Below are 19,486 nucleotides of genomic sequence, written 5' to 3'. Positions count from 1 at the left end.
CTGTACAGAGATATAATAGTGAAAATAACAGATAAAATGTAAAGTTTTTCTTAGAAAAAAACATTTACTAACTATCTTGAAGTTACAAAACTTTTGCAAAGCCAACATTCAAAAAGAGAAAAAGTCATAAAAAATACATTACTTAAATATTCTTAAAATCTAATATAAAAAATCTGATAATTTGCAAAATGTTGTGAAGATATGCTTGCTAATTTAAAAGTTATAATTTGAATACCAGAACAAACACAAAATGGTAATGAGGTCAGTCAGTGGGACCAAACCTATGCTAAGAGAGTTAACCCTGAAGAAAACAGATAGATGCAACTTAACCAACTTTGCAATACCCATGGAATAAAATTCTACAGGCTATAACTTTGATGCACAAAGTATATTCACAAAACTTGGCTAGATTTAAAAAGAAATATTACAAGTGTGTTGTAAACAAAAAATGAGATATTCTAATGAAGTATTTTTTTACTAAATATTTGTCGATGAACTTATGAACCCTTTAACTACATCATTCTGAGTAAAAGGTGATTTCCCTGCTAAAATTAAAATACTTCTTTTTAACTTACAATTTTCAAATTTCACTTGCAAAACCTCTATAAAATCCAAAAGGAATAACACAAATTTCTTTTAAGGCAAAATCATATTTTCTCCATTATTTCTGTAACCCTAAAACTATCATTAACTAAATAAAAAATGTAAAGTAAAATGAAAAGTTTAAATTTATAAATATTGCTTTTTTAAATTCTTATTTATTGCCAGAACTATTGTTGATTACAATTTCAACTGTTAATCTATTAATTTCAACTTTACTTTTTATTACCTGGCTCACACTACATCAGCACTTTATTCAAACATGAAAGCCAAAATCTCAGTTACCACACTTTAGCAGATTTTTAAACAATGGCAAACTGCACATCATGAAATTGCATACTTGAACATACAGCTTAAGTAGATCTATTTTTTTCTCTAAATTTGTTGTCCAAACAAAAATTCATGTACATTTCAAATATGCTTCAGTACCAGAACAGATCATCCCAAAAATACTGTCATAAAACTAGGTTTATAGTTAAATCATAAACAGGTTAAAAAATTCCAACATCACACAAGTCTTCTAGACCAATATCTACTATCACCAAATAAAATTAAAAGTAATTGCAAACATGAAAAAACAAACTTTTTCAAATGGTTAGGAACATGTGCAACAAACAAGAACCCTTGGTTTGATAGGTAAGGATAGATAGGTAGAGGTTCTCTGCTGTGGGTTGGAAAGCAAGCATATTAACATCTCAGAAAATAAAGAAGTTGGATGTCAAAATTATACCTGTTACTTTGTGTTTATAGAAACCCTAGAAGCTATACTACTGAAGTTCAACAGATTAAAAGAGAGAAACAAATGGGAATAAATATGTGACAACACAATATTAGTTAAATTATAAACTATATTTTGATACTAAATTTACTGATGTACATTGATAATAAAAGTTAGATCTTGAATGTAAATCTGTAGAAATATTGGGACACATGCAATGGTCTAATGTCCATTTCAAATGGGTTAATGGTATGTTCTGTAGTAAGAGTCACAATATTAACACTTCAGTGAGTCATTAGCTACACATCAAGCAGAAACATATCATTGGAAGGAAAATTACACAGTGGAATATGGAACGTAATAAACAATAACCTAGTTTTAGTGATCCTTTTAGATGAAGCCATCTGTATTGCTCCACTGGCTCCATGGTGATCCACAAGAGCTTGCTGTTGTTGATGGCTGCTACTAACATAGCAATGAGTAGGGTTAGGGTTTGCAGCTGCTACCATTCCCCAAGGTTGTTGAAGCCCTGGAGCTGCCAATGCTGTGGCCTGCTGATATAGAATAAAATAAACTTAACAAACAACGCATGCACATAGACGGTCACATTATTTATATACAAAACAAAATAACTAACTATGTATAGAATCACAAATAAAGGAAAAACAAAGGAAGATCTGATTTATCAAACATCATGTGTAATCTTCACATTTTGTTTGCAGTTAAACACAGTTTAATCACCTGTGGTGTGCTCACTATTGGTACTGAAAACTGGATTTTAGTAAAAACAGCCTGTAGACTTAGCACTGAGCCATTGGTGGTTATAAATTTCATATATTCATGAATTCAACTGTGGTAATTCTTATTCCAACAAATTACTGCCATGGACCATTTATCCATACTATTCACACTGTTTATAAAAGATACCACATACCTTTATTGGTTACCTTTATGTTACCAATGATAAGTAACATCTATCATATGTGCTATTTTTTTCAGAAGGTACCTGGTTTATAAAATTGCTATACTACCCATAAATGGTATCTAACCAAATATTTTGAGTACCAAAGGATTTTTAAATGGTATAAATAAATAACAAATTATAATAGTGTCACATTTTATAATAGTGTAAACCACTGTTAGTCACAAAAATAAATATTAGGAATTAATATTTATGATGAAAATCGTTTTTATCTTCAGTACAGCAGAAAATTTCATTTCTCTTTTTTTTACTTTTAGCTGAATCAATTCAAATAATTTTAAACATCACATAAAAATTACCATACATAAATTACTGTTCACTACAAATATAATACAACTGTTTTAATATTGACAGTAAGTGCTCAAATAAATTATAATTTTGCAGACAAAATAACACACAATCATATAACTGTATCACAGCAGCAAAATTTCCTACAAACAAGTTTCACCCACCACATTTGTCAACAAATCACCTAATAATTGATAGAGTAATAATGTCACTGCCCTTAATTTTAGAAGGCACAAGTGCAACACCTCTTGCCTGGTTTGTTTTATCGTACTCATGAAAAAAAAACAAACTATTGAATGAAAAGTTTGAAACTTGAGACAAACATTTTAAACAATCAATAACTTCTACATAGAAAATGTTTTATATGCAATATTTATATGAATTTTTGGCTTTGAAATTTTGAAAATACCTCTCTGTAATATTTTCAAATAAAAATTAAAAACTTTATTTCATTGCAAGTTTTAATTACTGATTAATTTTTAGGCCTTCTTACATTCTTTAAAAGACTTTGCTATAAAGCTATTTCACAGCAGTTTTATCTTTGTTTTAATTAAAATAAAACACACTGAATACCATTTCACTGTGCTTTAAAACTCAGTCAAACGATAAAAATAACTTCACCATACCTAAATTATAATCAAGTTAATTTTTTAAACTGTTAATCAGAATATTTAATATAAGTTTTAAATCTGTTTTATACTAACTTACATGTATGTTTTTGAACTATTTTTGTTGATTCAAACAGTTATTTATACCAATAAAACCTAATGTAATTGATAACAAATACCAGAGATGTCTAGAAGGCTGAAAGATAGCAGAAACAGTTTTTAATTAAGAAACTCAAATGCTACCTCTACAAATATCTGAATATTGTTATTATTTTAAAAAACCTATAAGGGTCTTCACAACTGCTAAACAACAGATACAAATTACACAATACAAACAAGTCAAATAGTTAGCCAAAGTGCTTACAAACAAAGGAAACAAGATAAGCCTGTTAGATACTAAAGGTATTAAAAAAACAATACAGCAAGTCTCTTAGTAGCTCAAGGTATTAAAACATTAAAGCAAATGATATAACAAGTCCGTTAGTTGCTCAAAGCAGTTACATGTTGAAGATACAACAAATTAAAAACATTGTGACAAGTCTGTTATTTTAAGATACAACAAATTAACAAAACAATAACAAGTCTGTTATTTAAAGATACAACAAATTAACAAAACAATAACAAGTCTTATTTAAAGATACAACAAATTAAAAAAAAACATTATGACAAGTCTGTTAGTTATTAAGGATACAATAGATTAAAAACATGACAATACAGAGATTACTGTTCGAATAAAAATGTTATTATTCTATGTAACTTAGAACACACAATCTGACACAGAAGTATATTTACCACAGGTATGACGGCAGCCTGCTCAGGTAACAATGCTGCTCTTTCAAGAACTAGTGAACGGCTCCACACCTCTGAGTCTGACAATACTTGTTGTTGGATGGTTCGCTGGGTTGGCAGTTGTTGCCAAGATGGAACAAACATCTGACGATTAGCTCCCCAACTTGACTGCACAGCATTCTAAAAACCATAGCACTTCAATAATTACAGATCCTTTTGTATAAATTAAATTGTCATCAAAAGCTTTTGACTATTGTAGTGCCAAATATGTATAAAAAAAAACCAAAAATGATAGAAGCATGTGTATATAATACATATCAAACAATTAAGACACCAAGTGCCTTTTAATTTTAATAAATTTATGAACTGTGTGTATTAACTGAAAACAGGGCCAAAATATAACTGAGAATTCCATACCTTAAAATTAGCTATGAAATTCCAATAACTGCCAAATTAGTCATTTCATAGGAATTTTTCATGTACTTACTAAAGAATTTACAAACCAATACATATTTTACACAAAAGTACAGGTTGCACACTACCATAAAATATGTATGAATTATTTGATTAAACTTCTATTTATGTTAGTATGAAAAGGTTGTCTGTTACTCAACTTACCTTGTAAAAAGTCTTCAGTATCTAAATATAACCTTCTTAATTATATTTTTTTTAATTTTTATAAATTAGGAAACATTAGAAAATTGAATGACATATCACAAAATATAGGATGTGTTACAAAATTGGAAGATATAGAGCACATGAAGCCATGTGGAGTAACTGTCTATATCTTCAAGTAGTAATTGGGATTTCCAAAATTTAAAAAATACTCAGAATATTTATAATACAGCACTACATTGTTTGAGCCCTCAAGGTGTTTGAAACTTGGTAATAAAGTCTAAGCTTCATACAGCCTGTTGTAGCTGAGACAACTGTGACTTTCTTTTATGAATACCAAACATACAGTAACCAAAATGTCAAAAACGTTTTAATTGCTTTCCAGTGGAGTGAAGTATGCATTTTAAAAACTTATGTACGTAATTAAAGAACAAATATATAACAGTGTGTCAAAAACACAATATCTGAAACACCCTGTAAGAGTGGGGCCTATGTCTGTTATCAAGATTCACCAGGGTGGCTAGAATATGACAGACATAGTATTGGTTTAGAAGCTATTTGTATTATAAAACTACATGAACAAAAACCAACTTATATAAGCACTGCTATAAAAATATCGAAGTGTGAAGATCAAACCACAGATAGACTTACTGTCAGAAGCATCTGTCTCCCATTCTGCTCAACCACAGAAACTGGCACATACTGCTGAGTTCCCACCTACAGATAAATTGAAAACATCTGTATGTTGATCAACAATAAATCCTATACTATCAATGTTTAAAGTCACAGTTTATGAGTGACAGCAGATAAAACAGTAAACAAGGTGAGCTAGTATCAGATGTGTGTTTCATCATGTTTCAGGATTACGTCCCTTTTTGTATAATCATCATTTACTAACTCTCGACTCTTTTTTAATATTTATGGAAAATCATGCCCCTTTGTTAATTGGTCTTATACAGAATACTAATAGAAGCACTTCTAAAGTTTACCAAGGGTAAAAAAATTCAAAATGTGAAAAAAATTAAACACCTACCACAATAATAAAACTGTCCTAAAAAGGAAAGCATCACTTATTACCTATATGTGTATGTGTGAGCACTTCATTTCAAAGCATATAAACAAAAAGTGGATGTAAATATACTTAAGTACACATTTTATAGAACAGCACATTAAAAGCTTATGAAACTTTTAAAAAAGGTCTGATGTTAAGTTGCAAAATAACATGTTTGGTTTGTTTTGAATTTTCTGCAAAGCTACACAAGGGCTATCTGCACTAGCTGTCCCTAATTTAGCAGTATAAGACTAGAAGGAAGGCAGCTAGTCATCACCACCCATCTCCAACTCTTGGACTACGCTTTTACCAATGAATAGTGGAATTGACCGTCACTTCATAGTGCCCCCACAGCTGAAAGGGCGAGCATGTTTGGTGTGACAGGGATTCGAACCCACGACTCTTGGATTACAACTCAAATTCCTTAACCACTTGGCCATACTGAGCCAACATTATAAGTTGATCTATTGATAGTATTAAGTATGCTAAAGTATAGCCCTAACTAAACTAAAGCAAAAAAAACACAAGAATTACAGTGTTAATATATCTCTATATTAAATACAGGCCATACTTAATAGACTTATAGATTTTGGTCTGCATAAATTAGAGTTATTTTGTGTTATTAGAGAAGTCTTGTATTTAAAGTACTGTTGAAATAAGATAATTTTACTGCAGATGTTTTGCAGATCACTGCTGCTAGTTAACCAGTAAAATGTGTTTTACTTTAGCTTCTCAACCGACATGGTTTAGCAAATCAGCTTTAATGACTTTTTGATAGAACATAAAGTTGGAAAGAACATTTAACAGAGGATTGGTTGCAATAAAGCTAACCTATTATTAAGTAAAAGTTTCCAATGACAGTGATCAATCAACATACTGTTGAAGAATCAGTAATCTAATAACTACTTTTAAATTACATCTTGAAAATATAATCCTCTTTACTGTTGTTCAATATGTTAACTTATACATGGTTCATAATGGCCTAGCAAATTTTTTCTAGGACTTTTTCAGATTTTCAAGGAGTATTTATTGCCAAACCTATTTCATGTCTCACTTAAAAACATTAAAAACATAGAAAACTAATCACTATGTCACCCAGTAGCTTTATTTTCAGGCTATAAACTGATGTGGTTGTTCTCATTGTAGCTATATTCACTTTTTTCATTGACATAATTTCATACTATAACCTACAGTCCTTTCATAATATAATGTTTGTTATGATTGCATGTTGGAAATTATTTCCTTAACTGACTGAATATCTAAATGACTGTTTCACCTGTAAATTGTGCCAGATGAAATTATCTTTGTTGACTGGCAACTGTATATTGTAAGAATAAATTTGCAACAATTCATTAGTCATAAAATTGTTGTCTATCTTTCCTGAAGTGAATGTAGCTTTTTGTTGCATATGCTAAACAAAGGCAAAATATCTTCCAGAGAACATTCTATTGTCAAATGATCAACCATGCAGAAGTGTGAACACAGCAGTGATTGTTAGTAAAATCTTCTGTTTGACTCAAGTCAAAAATATATTATAGTCCTGAAATGTAAGGATGTCAGATCATTACAGCCCATTTCAAATGTTTACCACGTTTCATCTAAAGAAAACTGTGCCATTAAATGTATTACACTTGGTATCTATGGTTGATATATATTTCTCTAAAACATTCCAATAGAAAAGAAATTTAGCATTACATCATATGGCAGGAGAGGAAAAGAGCAAGTGAATTTCCAACTGACTAGAACCCCATGAATGAAAGCAAAGAAAAGTATATGGTACGTCAACCCTACTACATCTGCCATATCCTGTACAATACCAAGACTCGTTAAAGCTTATCGAGATACAATATAAATTTAATTCAAATAAAAAGACAGATTTAATTAACAATATTTATTACAGCTTATTTTTCATTACCTGAGTAAGTAGCGATGGTTGTATCTGTAAAGCCTGGGCTGCCTGAGCAACCATTGGTACCATGTGCTTAGCTGGTGAGTTTAGCCCTAACAATAAGAAATTTATATATAATAGCCAGTCCACATAAAACACCTTCACAAAGTATTTATAAGGATAAACAAAATATAATACTAGTACTAAAATACAAATATTTATGGATTTAAGAAATAATCAATACAAATATGACAAAATTAGCACTCATTTCAGAATGACAGGAAAACAAAAGTTGGGTATGTAAATAAACAAAAGTAATTAAGATAAATATTTGCATAAAACAGTATAAAAATGAAAAAAACACTATTAGAAACAATTTTAACAGAAAAAAACAAAACTAATTTGTAATTATCAATATGGAATTTAACATACTCCAAACAAACAGAGTATGGAAATAACACAATAAAGATATCTTAATACTCCAGACACAAAGAGAGATAGGAAATAACTTAATATAGACTTCTTAATACTACAGATTCATAGAGAGATAGGAAATAACTTAATATAGACTCCTTAATACTCCAGACACTGAGAGAGATAGGAAATATAGATTTCTTAATACTCCAGACATGCCGAAAGCTAGAAAATAACACAGATACTTTTATACACTAGACACATAAACAGGATAAAATTTGACACAGAATGTCATAATACACCACACACAAATATAAAAATAACCTAAATACAGTACATATTATACAAGACACACTGAAAGAATTATGAAATATCACACAGATAATAATACACAAGAAACAGTTAGGAAATATCATACATATTATAATAATACACAAGAAACAGTTAGGAAATATCATACATATTATAATAATACACAAGAAACAGAGTTAGGAAATGTCAAACAGATAATAATACACAAGAAACAGAGTTAGGAAATATCACACAGATAATAGTACACAAGAAACAGAGTTAGGAAATATCAAACACGTAATAAGAATACACAAAAACGGAGACAGGAAATATCACACAGATAATAATACACAAGAAACAGCATAAGGAAATATCAAACAGATAATACACAAGAAACAGAAAGAGTTAGGAAATTAAATATACAAGTCACAATGCACCCCAGGCACAGATATGAAATAAAATGAACATAATACAAATGATGAATTAAAATCTAGGATGTACCTTCACCATTTTTTAACTGGACTGGTATCATTAGCACCCATTAATTTTTTTTCCTTTTTTACTAGCTTTCAAGCAAATATAACAAAACAAAACTGTTTTCAGAAATGAAATAGCACAAAATGAAACTATAAAAATAACTTCTGTAGTTCATTCAGGAATGTTATAAAACTCCAGTCAGATTCCACTACTCTCAAAAGGAGCTACAATTTTTTATTTTTCCATAACTTACTTTTCACATCACTATATTCCCTCTATATTAATGGATAGTTTATAATCTGCTATATTAAGTGCTATTTAAACTTTGCCTGTAGCTGTTTCCAAAGCTAAGTTTGATTAGTAGTTGTTCAGCTAACATGCTACAAGATCTTAAATGGTGTAAACAGAGGCCTATATTAATAAAATCAGGGAATGATAAATAGACAACATGAGAACTAACATAATTATATTTTCAAGGAATTCTATGTTTTCGTACTGGCAAAAAAACTCCAAAAGAAACGTGTGTTGCTTATTAATAGACAAGTGTCAAAATGTTCGAGCATTTTTCATTCTTTAGAAACTTAATGACTTTAGTAATTTTGAGCTGAAAATTATTAAAAAGGTTATTTTTAGTTAAAGTTTGAAACCTGATTGCAGTTATGCATACAATACCTGAAAGTACCAATATTAAGGTGATAATACAGATGATATGCAGAGCTAGTAAGTACCTTGATAAGGAGGGCACAATATGGAAGAGACACAAAGAGACTGAGAAGCCTGTTGGAAAGGATCGGCAGCACGGGCAGCAGAAGCAACATACTGGTTTCCCTGTACTGCAGCAACTCCATTGACTCTTGCCTGTGACTGTTGTTGAGGAATGTTCATTTGCTGTGGCTGTGCCACCTGATGAGCAGGCTGATAAAAACTTGTTGGTTGCAGCTGGTACTTAAGGTAAGAAAAATAAGTGGAGGTTAATATATTGTCACGTGACCAGAGAAAACCCAAAAGTATTAAAAAACAATTATTACACTTCAAAGTTTTCAACATACCAGTTGTTTGAAGACATACATTTAACTATCCACACACATATAGTCATGTGAAAAAGTTAGGACACCCTATGAAAGCCTGTGTATTTTTGTAACATTTTTCGATATACAGATATTTAATCTCAATTTTAACAATACTGAGAGATTATAGGAATATAACTAAACAATTAAAACTGAAGAAAAGACTTTAAGATCTTCTGTAAATGTAATTCTACAAAAATGCATATTCTAACTGAGGGAAAAGTTAGGACACCCCCACATTTATTTCCACTTAAAATGGCTCAACTCACACACAGGTGTACAACACCAGGTACACACGATTAGAAGATCGTAACTCAGCATTTTGAATGATGCTTGCCCGATTTAAACCTCAGACATTTAGTTTGGTGTGCTCCTGACTGTTGAAGTGAGAATGAGCACCAAAAGAGCTGTCTGAGGCCTTCAGAATAAAAATTGTAGCAGCTTATGAGTCTGGTAAGGGATTTAAAAAGATCTCAAAAGATTTTTAAATCAGTCATTCCACTGTCCAGAAAATAGTCAACAAGTGGAGGGCTTTCAAAACAACTGCCAACATGCCCAAGTCTGGTCATCCAAACAAGTTCACCCTGAGAGCAAACCACAAGATGCTAAAAGAGGTCTCCAAACACCCTAACATGTCATCATGGGACCTACAACAGGCTCTGGCTACTGTTGATGTGAAAGTGCATGCCTCTACAATCAGAAAGAGACTGCACAAGTTTAACTTGCATGGGAGGTGTGCAAGGAGGAAACCTTTGCTCTTTAAGAGAAACATCAAGGCCAGACTGAAGTTTGCCAGAGAGAATGTAGACAAAGACCAGGACTTCTGGAATAATGTTATTTGGACAGATGAATCCAAAATTGAATTATTTGGACACCAGAACAGAGGACATGTTTGGCTTAAACCAAATACAGCATTTCAGGAAAAGAACCTCATACCAACTGTGAAGCATGGAGATGGAAGTGTCATGGTTTGGGACTGCTTTGCTGCAGCAGGACCTGGACAGCTCACAATCATAGAATCCACCATGAATTCTACTGTGTATCAAAGGGTGCTTGAGGATCATGTGAGACCATCTGTACAAAAATTAAAGCTGAAGTGGAACTGGACCCTGCAACATGATAGTGACCCAAAACATACCAGTAAATCCACCAAGGACTGGCTGAAAACTAAAAAATGGAGAGTCCTGGAATGGCTGAGTTAAAGCCCAGATCTTAATCTCATTGAGATGCTGTGGGGTGACTTGAAACAGGCTGTACATGCAAGAAACCCCTCAAACATCTCACAGCTGAAAGAATTCTGCATTTAGGAGTGCAGCAAACTTTCTTCAGGCTGATGTCAGAGACTGGTAGATGGCTACAAGAAGCACCTCAGCGCAGTTATTTCAGCCAAAGAGGATAACACTAGCTATTAGGGGGTAGGGTGTCCTAACTTTTTCCTCAGTTAGAATATGCATTTTTGTAGAATTACACTTACAGAAGATCTTGAAAAGTCTTTCTTCAGTTTTAATTTAGTTATATTCCTATAATCTCTCAGTATTGTTGAAATTGAGATTAAATATCTATATATCCAAAAATGTTACAAAAATACACAGACTTTCATAGGGTGTCCTAACTTTTTCACATGACTGTAGGTCAAAGTGGACACACCAAGGCTTTTTAAAGTCACACATTCAAAATTTAATTAAATTCCTTATTTTGTAATGTACATATTCTATGATTATACAAGTAATTAAAATGTATAATTACAACACTTATTAAATTAGGTAATGAAAAGAAATTATCTACAAGGTATGCTCACAATTAGTTGGTGTGTTACATCATTGAACACAATGACTTAAGTTATACAGAGTATCAATATTTCCTATGTGAGTAACTTACATCTCTCGGGACATAGACTCTCAGACTAGAATATTATTACATAAAAAAGCAGAGACAGCAAATGATGCTAGAACAGCTTTCACAAGTCGCAATGTTTTGTCCACCAAATATCAGCATCTTCTAGTAAAATCCATATTTTTTTCAAAATCAAAGCATTTTTAGTGCTTGAAATATTTAATTAGAAACACACAAGATACAAATATGGAAGCTCTGTATTAAAGAAGAACACAATATTATGTATTTATTCACCTCTAAGTCACACAACAAAAAACAAAACCTACCTGATTCTGCAGGTTGCTTAGTTGATTATTGAATGTGATAGCTACATTACTGGATGAAGAACCAAAGTTACTCATTACTGGCACTTGGTTACCATTTTGGTCATATGCATGTCTGTTTCTTCGACAAACTTCCATCATCTGAACTGAAGCCTTCACACTGGAGAGGTGATATAAAACATAAAAAGTATAATTAAAAAGATGTTAAATAACTAATGTAAGGTACATACTCTACATACAAGCAATAGATCAGAAACTTCAGCATACAAGTATTAACCTTCAACTGTACTTGTATTTGCAAAAGGGTGAATTAAATAGAAGTTTCTGGACCTGCTCAGATTTAGAGTTGGTCAACTAATGTGATTACCTATAAGCATTGACTACATCAAGTTGTACGAGATAATCTAATGTTGGTATATTTGTGTGTGTGTGTGTGTGTGTGTGTGTGTGTGTGCACGTGGTGTTGTTTTACAAGGTATCAATGTATAATATTTTTACAAAATTTATTTAAAAATTATTAACAGTTCAAAGACCTACTCTTGAATTTATAAGTGTATTATCTAGCTTCATGTTATACTGACTTGGTGAAGCTACTTTTTATTTAATGAATGAATACAGCTTGAACAAGATTAAAAATAAAGTTTAGCAGTGTACAGTTAAGTGTATCATAATTTCACGTTTGCTTTAATTATGGTGGTATCTTGCTATTATTGTTGATGAATACCTTAAAACAACATATCTAAATGGGTTCTTACTTATTACAATGTGCATAATCCATAAGATGGTTGAGAGAGACAAAATTATGATTTAAAGCTTCACCAGGGGTAATTCTTCTTTCCTGGTCTAAAGTTAACATTCTTTTGAGTAGGTCAATGAACTCTCTTCGATCTACCTTCTCAGCTAGCAGCTCTCCACCTTCTAAATCAGTTGGCACATTTACCTGTAAAAAAATATTTTTAAAGGTCAAAGAAAAGACAATTAAGAACAGTAAATACACTTACCTCTGGAGAGACATTTATAGAAACTGATGATGTATAAAACAACATCCTATGAACCTTACAACAAGATTTGTTACATATATTTTGCAGTTTTCACATGCATACCTACAGATACAGTACACTTTTCAAAGTAACAATTATTGCACTCTAATAAAACTATTGGAATTATTCTTTAAAGTTTTAGAATAATTTTAAAAAATGTACATGTTTGCTTAAAGTTTTCTTTGTATTTTTAATAACTTATATTCTAAATAGTCAAAATAAAACAAAAGCACTAAGAAGGTACATAAAAACCTATATCTTGATTGTAATTAGAAATTCTAGATAAATGTATCATTAATTTTACTTAATATTCAATCTCAAAAAGATCTCTGACCACTGCAAACAGTACTGTTGGATATACAAGTGTTTAGTTTAAGAGTTATTATTTACTTTACTTAGTGATTAAAAGTGTTAAAAGTTAATTACCTTAAGTGACAACTATGATAAGTTTCATCATGTAATTCTGTACAAGTCATTTGTCGTTTATGCAGTTTAATAGTTGTATTGGGCTTTTGTAATATTGTTGACATCACCTTACTCAAAGAGTCTAAATTTTTCATTATGTTTAATATTGTTGTTACTAGAGGGCTAGACATTTCTAGATTTTTTTTGTCTCGTGTTATAAATGTGCAGATACAAAGTGCAAGAAAGAAAGTTAAAAGTTAGTGGAAGTGAAGTTAGATTGCATGATTGCAGTTTAACCATAACAGTCAATTTCGAAAGTATCATAGTTTATATTGTAATAACAGAGCTAGAAAAGAATAATTTGCCTTGTCAAAGGGTGTTCTGAAGTAAATGAACCTACTTCACAGTGCTGTACTGTTTTCATAGTTTTTGTACATATTTAACTGTAGTTTAGTTCAGGCAATAAATACAGTAGGAGTATTTGTCAGTTCTGAGTACAACTAACTACCTAAGCCCACATGCAAAACAGACAACTTGTACACACTGCAAAGATTGAACTCTGAATTTTAAAACAGAAAATTCAGAAGCTGTTAAACCATTAGAGGACAGGAATGTAAGTGTGCATAGTGGTGCAATACTCTAAACAAATCAGGAATGAATCAACATATTTTTCCTTTCTTTGTTATTATAACTTATGTTCAATGTTTATTTATAAACAATAAATTAATGTATTTTTGAATTTATATTCAGATAATAAAAATGAAATAGTTTATAAACTTTGGTGTTTTTTTAAAGGACAATCTACTCACCTGTGCCATGTCATCAAGACAGTTAAAGATATATTTTCTAGCTTCTTTAGACTTAATGTTAGTTTCTGCTTCATGTTCTTCTGGGGTCTATGAAACACAAACATTTTATTTTACAATATTCCATTTGGTATAAATGGAAATTCACATTATATACTAGGTTTTCATCAATGATATGTAAAACAACAATAGAAATATGGCAAACTTATAAACACCAGAAACTTTTTAACATTCTTACAAGATATTAATTCACAACTTTACTGTATGATGGCTTGTACTAAAACTAGTCAAAACTCGAAACTTTTGAGATTAAAATTTCATAATTTTAATGACCATTCACTTTAATAAAGTGAAACAATAACTTCACAGATTGCAACTGCAACAAAAAGTATGTTGTTAATCCAATACATATGTACACAACAGAAATTATTCATTTCACCTGGATAAAGATTTATGTTAGGAAATCAATATTATAAGAACAAACAGAAAAAGTAAATTATTCAGTGTTGATAAAGAAAACTCTTACAATGCCTTTTTCATACAGTTTAGAAGTAATTATACTATTACTATTCCTGTTGATTCCATTTAGATTTAATATAAATCAAACTTTAATATTTAAAATAGACTTGTATCGAAATTGATTATATAAATAAACATTTTCATGCCTTCTCACTTGTCAAGTAAGAATATTTTATGTTATTATATTAACGTACTTTTAATCTCCAGAATGGATAGTTGCTGTCTGTTTCCCTATAGAAAAAACGAGTTGTCTTTGTAGCATTATTTAACATGTGTTCTGCTGGCAGTCCTTGGGTCTGACTAATGTATCTTATCTAAAAAAAACAACAAAATAAAGCACTAAATATGTTACCTCACGACAAAGGTTGGGTTTAAGTTATAAACAGTACAAGAAACAAATATAATCAAATATAAATTAGTGTTTAACTGACTAATAATTGGTTTCACTAAGTGCTTGTTCAATGTTTATATTATTTGAAGCTAACAAATTATTATGCTTTCCTAGAAAAATACTAACAAACTATAATACCAGCTTGATAGATCACTACTAAGACACGTGAATACCGCTCCATATATATTTAACTCAAAAGTTACTAAAACTACTGAATTGAATTACATAAAAATGTCACATTTGATGCACTTGCATCAATTTTTATCTTCTAAATTATTTCTCAAATATTTTTATAGTGCTTATATTTAAAATATGCCAACAACTTCATTACATCTTTCCATGGTGTATATACATTTTTACTAGCTGACAGGTGAAACAAGAGGAAATCCTCAATAGCCACAGCACTTGAGAATAAATTAATCTATGAGAGCTTGGGAATGGTCAAATATATCAATCAAAAGGGTTTAACTTTGAGTCTAAAACTGTAATTAGATCTCAAATTGATCAATAGATGATGATGGAGCCATAAGCTAAAAATTTATGCTTGAAAAAACAAACAAAATACAAGAGCTGATCCATGAGCCATTATGCTGCAGTTAAAAAATATCTGTTACTTTACCTTATTTTTTTATTATTAATTTTACAGAAGAAAAAAAATTTGTATCTTTCCAGTAATGACATGAGGTGAATGAAACATCAATGTGTGATATCACCATTCAATTATACACAAACTATATTGATACAAACTACAGAAGAGTAAATTATGTTTGTTATATGAAATCATGATCCACATGCAATGTATTATTGACTACCTGGTCATACTCAGAAGACCCAGGGTAAAGAGGCCACCCCAGAAAGAGCTCAGCTATCACACAGCCTAACGACCACATGTCAATTGCTTCACAGAATGGCAAGCCAAGAATAATTTCAGGAGCCCTGTGGTAAGAAATATGCAGTTATTGCTTCTCAAAACACATGAAAGCCATATACTACATTTACGACATATATCTAATTCTTAAAGTGGAAAAATTGTAATTACAAATGTAATAAGATGTTACTAAAATCTGAACACTTTAATTTTTAAAAAAATATTTGTGTGAATAAATGATTCAAATTAAAACCAGAATCTGGTTTCTTTAGCATACTGTAGGAAAATAAAACACAAAAATCAGTAAAAAAAACTATACAAACAATTTTTGGAGAAGACTGGTCTTTTGCCTTTAGGTAATGAAGTGTGAAGATCAAAACAAATTAAACATAGAATGAGATGACTATGTAACTTTGACAGGTAGCATCTAATACCCAAACATAAAACACTAACAGTAAATATAGAGATGATTGTCTGTTTTGGATATTTGTGCATAGCTACACAAGCACCACTTGAGACAGTCAACCCTAATTATGCAATGACAAGAATAAAAAGAATGTAGCTAATCAACATAGTTCACTGTTAACTCTTAGGTTACTGTAATTAGAAAGTTGTTTTACTTCCATTCTAATAACACACAATGGCCTCAAAATGCAGATTACAATTTTGGGTCAACAGGATGCAATCCATGGACCTTCAGCTCAACAGTCCAGAACACTAATTGCCTATCCTGAGATAATGTTTTACTTAAGTTGAGATACATCAAACTTACAAAGATTAAATCAAAACCTGTTCCGATATTCATACTGTACGCTTCAAGAAATGCAACTTTAAGACATTCTGACAGTTACTACTATGTAAATTGATATTTCTTTAAACAGGCATTTGTCATTTATCACAAACATCCACCAAACACTCCTCAATAAGAGCTGCACTATTACGTGAAGTATGCTGTACGTTTTGTTGTTGAAATTGCAAATTTTAAGAGGCTTAACTACCAAGATTACCATACATAAATTTTGTTTACCTATAATATCTTGACTGAAGATATGTTGAGCACACAGCTTTGGACACGTGGCTAGCTGAGCCAAAGTCAATCACTTTTACCCTAAAAGGATGGCGTACAGGATCCACCAACATGATATTTTCTGGTTTAAGATCAGCATGGATTAGTCCAAGTTGCTGAAAGATAAAATGACACAAGCTAAGCAACTCTTCCTAAAAACCATTTGCTGGACTATCATTTTATTTTCACTCATCAATATCACCCAGTACTCCTACTACACACTTTTCACAGACTGACCTAGCTTACAGATAACAAAAAATATTCTTCATTTTTATACTACCTTCAACTTGAGTAGAGCTGTAAGCACTTGTTGTAGAATGGGACGGATGTACTTCAGAGGAAGTGGACTGAATTTGTTCTGTTTCAGAAAGTCATACAAGTTTTGCTCTAGCATCTCAAACACCAGGCAAGTGTGATTCTTGTGGGTGAAGCACTCATATGCCCGAATAAAGTTGAACTAAATAAGAACAGGTGGAAAAAACATTTAATCTTTCAACATTGTTCAGGCCACATGCCATTAAAATGTATGCAATACAAAAATTCAATGTCTAAAACATAAAATATAGCATATAACGCACATTACCTCAAAATGTTAGCTTCTTAAATTAATAAACATATCAAAATTCTAATTTTACTTAGAAAAAAGCAACACGAGCTATAATGAAGTCTTACATATCCAATACAGACAAATAAATTAATTGGTGCCATTAGAACGTGCTTATTTACCATATGTTAAATGACTTAAACAAACTGCCAAAATACTTTACTTGGTGTTAGAAAATACCCAAGTTATCATATGTTGAACAACTAAAACTAATTTGTACAACTAAAGAGTCTAACTATGAAGTTAGTAAACTTTAACAAGTAATGAAGTACCCTAACAATAAAGTGTCACCTACTTTAGAAGAACTGTCAGGTGTTGGATACATCTGACACTTCTAGTAATCACATTAGTTTATCTAATAACTATCAGCTTAGTATTATATACATCTAACAAGACAAGCTACAAACTTAGACAAGCTGTCAGATACATCTGATAATAACACCTAAGTACTACAAATTATCAAGTATTAAAACTGTATTATACCTTAAACAGTTGCATTAACTTACCAGATGCTACATACAAAATATTCATAACTTATCAGATACACAATTGTAAGTCATACACACTTCCTCTTAAACTTCCCAGCAGTATAAAGTGAATTATTCATATCAGCTCAGTGGAAACCAATAATGCTGATGTAAATACATTTTCTTGATCGTGTGTTAGGTGTTACAACCACTAAACACACATAAAAACCAAAAATGTTAAACTAAAACAGCAAAATAACATGAAATAAAAACCCTACACTTTCGAAAGGTGGACCTTTCTTCTTCAGGGACAAACTTGAAAATAAATTCAGACACTTACTAAAAACTACTTTTAAGAATATTTTTTTTAAAACACAGTGACAATCATTCAATTGAATATTTTTTTATATTTTAAGGTTAAAACAGTCAATTCTGAAATGTTTTAATTATGCCACACAAAAGGTAAACATCACATCAAATAAATCTAGCTTATTTTAATGAGGTAATAATCAGTACAACCCTATAACAATCTCCAGGTTCAGTCTAACACATAAGGCACAACTACATACTTGTATTCAGAGTAAAATTTTATAAAGATTATGAATGAATAAGTTATGTTGTGCATCTGATTATTAATAATACTTTGCTGAAGTGGATAAAAAACGTATTTTATTTCTTATAGATGCACAGTTATCAATCCCAATAGCTTTTCTTTGTCTCTATGTTCACAGTCAAACTAATAAAACCCAATATAGGTATTTATTTATACAATCTTTCCTTGTGGTTTTTTAAGAAAGTTAACTACTGACTCACTGAATAAGCTTTTACCTCATCTGCACTTTCTTGGCTCAATCGATGCAAAATACTGACTTCGATCTGCCCTTGACGTGCATAAGAGGGATGATTCTTTAAGATTTTGATAGCCACAATTTCATTGGTCCCTTTCTTCCAGCATTTGACCACCTATAAGTCAACACAGAGAAGTTAATGAAACTGGAAATTAATTTTATGTTAACCTTCTCAAGAACTTTGTTTTCCTGGTCAATAATTAAGACAAGGACATTGTTAAGCCTTAACTATGTGATAATTCTCAAAAGACTGGTTATTTTTAAGATGATTTTTACAATTGGGGAGAGTAAAAGAGGTACAGTTTTAAATAGTTTTGTCTGCATATAAGATCTAAATTCAATTAATATCAGCGCACTAGCAATAAATATGCATATGTAATCTTCATTAAACCTTTTTTTTCATTCTTGAGCACCTGACTGAGTCAATTGAAAAAAATTGCAATTTTAAGAGAGTTGATACTTATTTCAAATACACAGGCTATATAGCATAATAAAATATGAAATGTTTGTTTTTAATCTTAAAAATTA

The 19,486-nt window shown here is 30.9% G+C and overlaps 1 protein-coding gene across 18 annotated transcripts in view; it reads right to left on the bottom strand.

Annotated features, from left to right (window-relative positions):
• Nucleotides 1–19,486, bottom strand: part of LOC143238727 (homeodomain-interacting protein kinase 2-like) — a 123,882-nt gene that overhangs the window by 17,001 nt on the left and 87,395 nt on the right. For 16 of the 18 annotated variants that reach the window (XM_076479218.1, XM_076479227.1, XM_076479213.1 and 13 more), the window contains 13 exons: nt 18,939–19,073; nt 17,320–17,496; nt 17,001–17,155; nt 15,918–16,041; nt 14,909–15,028; nt 14,199–14,285; nt 12,700–12,884; nt 11,948–12,104; nt 9,450–9,666; nt 7,567–7,652; nt 5,252–5,317; nt 3,989–4,165; nt 1,691–1,872 (listed from right to left, as the gene is read on the bottom strand). In XM_076479218.1, coding sequence (XP_076335333.1) covers nt 1,691–1,872; nt 3,989–4,165; nt 5,252–5,317; nt 7,567–7,652; nt 9,450–9,666; nt 11,948–12,104; nt 12,700–12,884; nt 14,199–14,285; nt 14,909–15,028; nt 15,918–16,041; nt 17,001–17,155; nt 17,320–17,496; nt 18,939–19,073 — 1,868 coding nt within the window. The remainder of the gene's footprint in view (nt 1–1,690; nt 1,873–3,988; nt 4,166–5,251; nt 5,318–7,566; nt 7,653–9,449; nt 9,667–11,947; nt 12,105–12,699; nt 12,885–14,198; nt 14,286–14,908; nt 15,029–15,917; nt 16,042–17,000; nt 17,156–17,319; nt 17,497–18,938; nt 19,074–19,486) is intronic. The other 2 variants (XM_076479220.1, XM_076479217.1) reach the window with 1 other exon arrangement.

Source organism: Tachypleus tridentatus, chromosome 13, assembly GCF_004210375.1.
Source record: "Tachypleus tridentatus isolate NWPU-2018 chromosome 13, ASM421037v1, whole genome shotgun sequence".
NCBI classification, from domain to species: Eukaryota; Metazoa; Arthropoda; class Merostomata; order Xiphosura; family Limulidae; genus Tachypleus; species Tachypleus tridentatus.
Note: the sequence above shows the minus strand (reverse complement) of the source record. Positions and strands in the feature narration are given on the sequence as shown.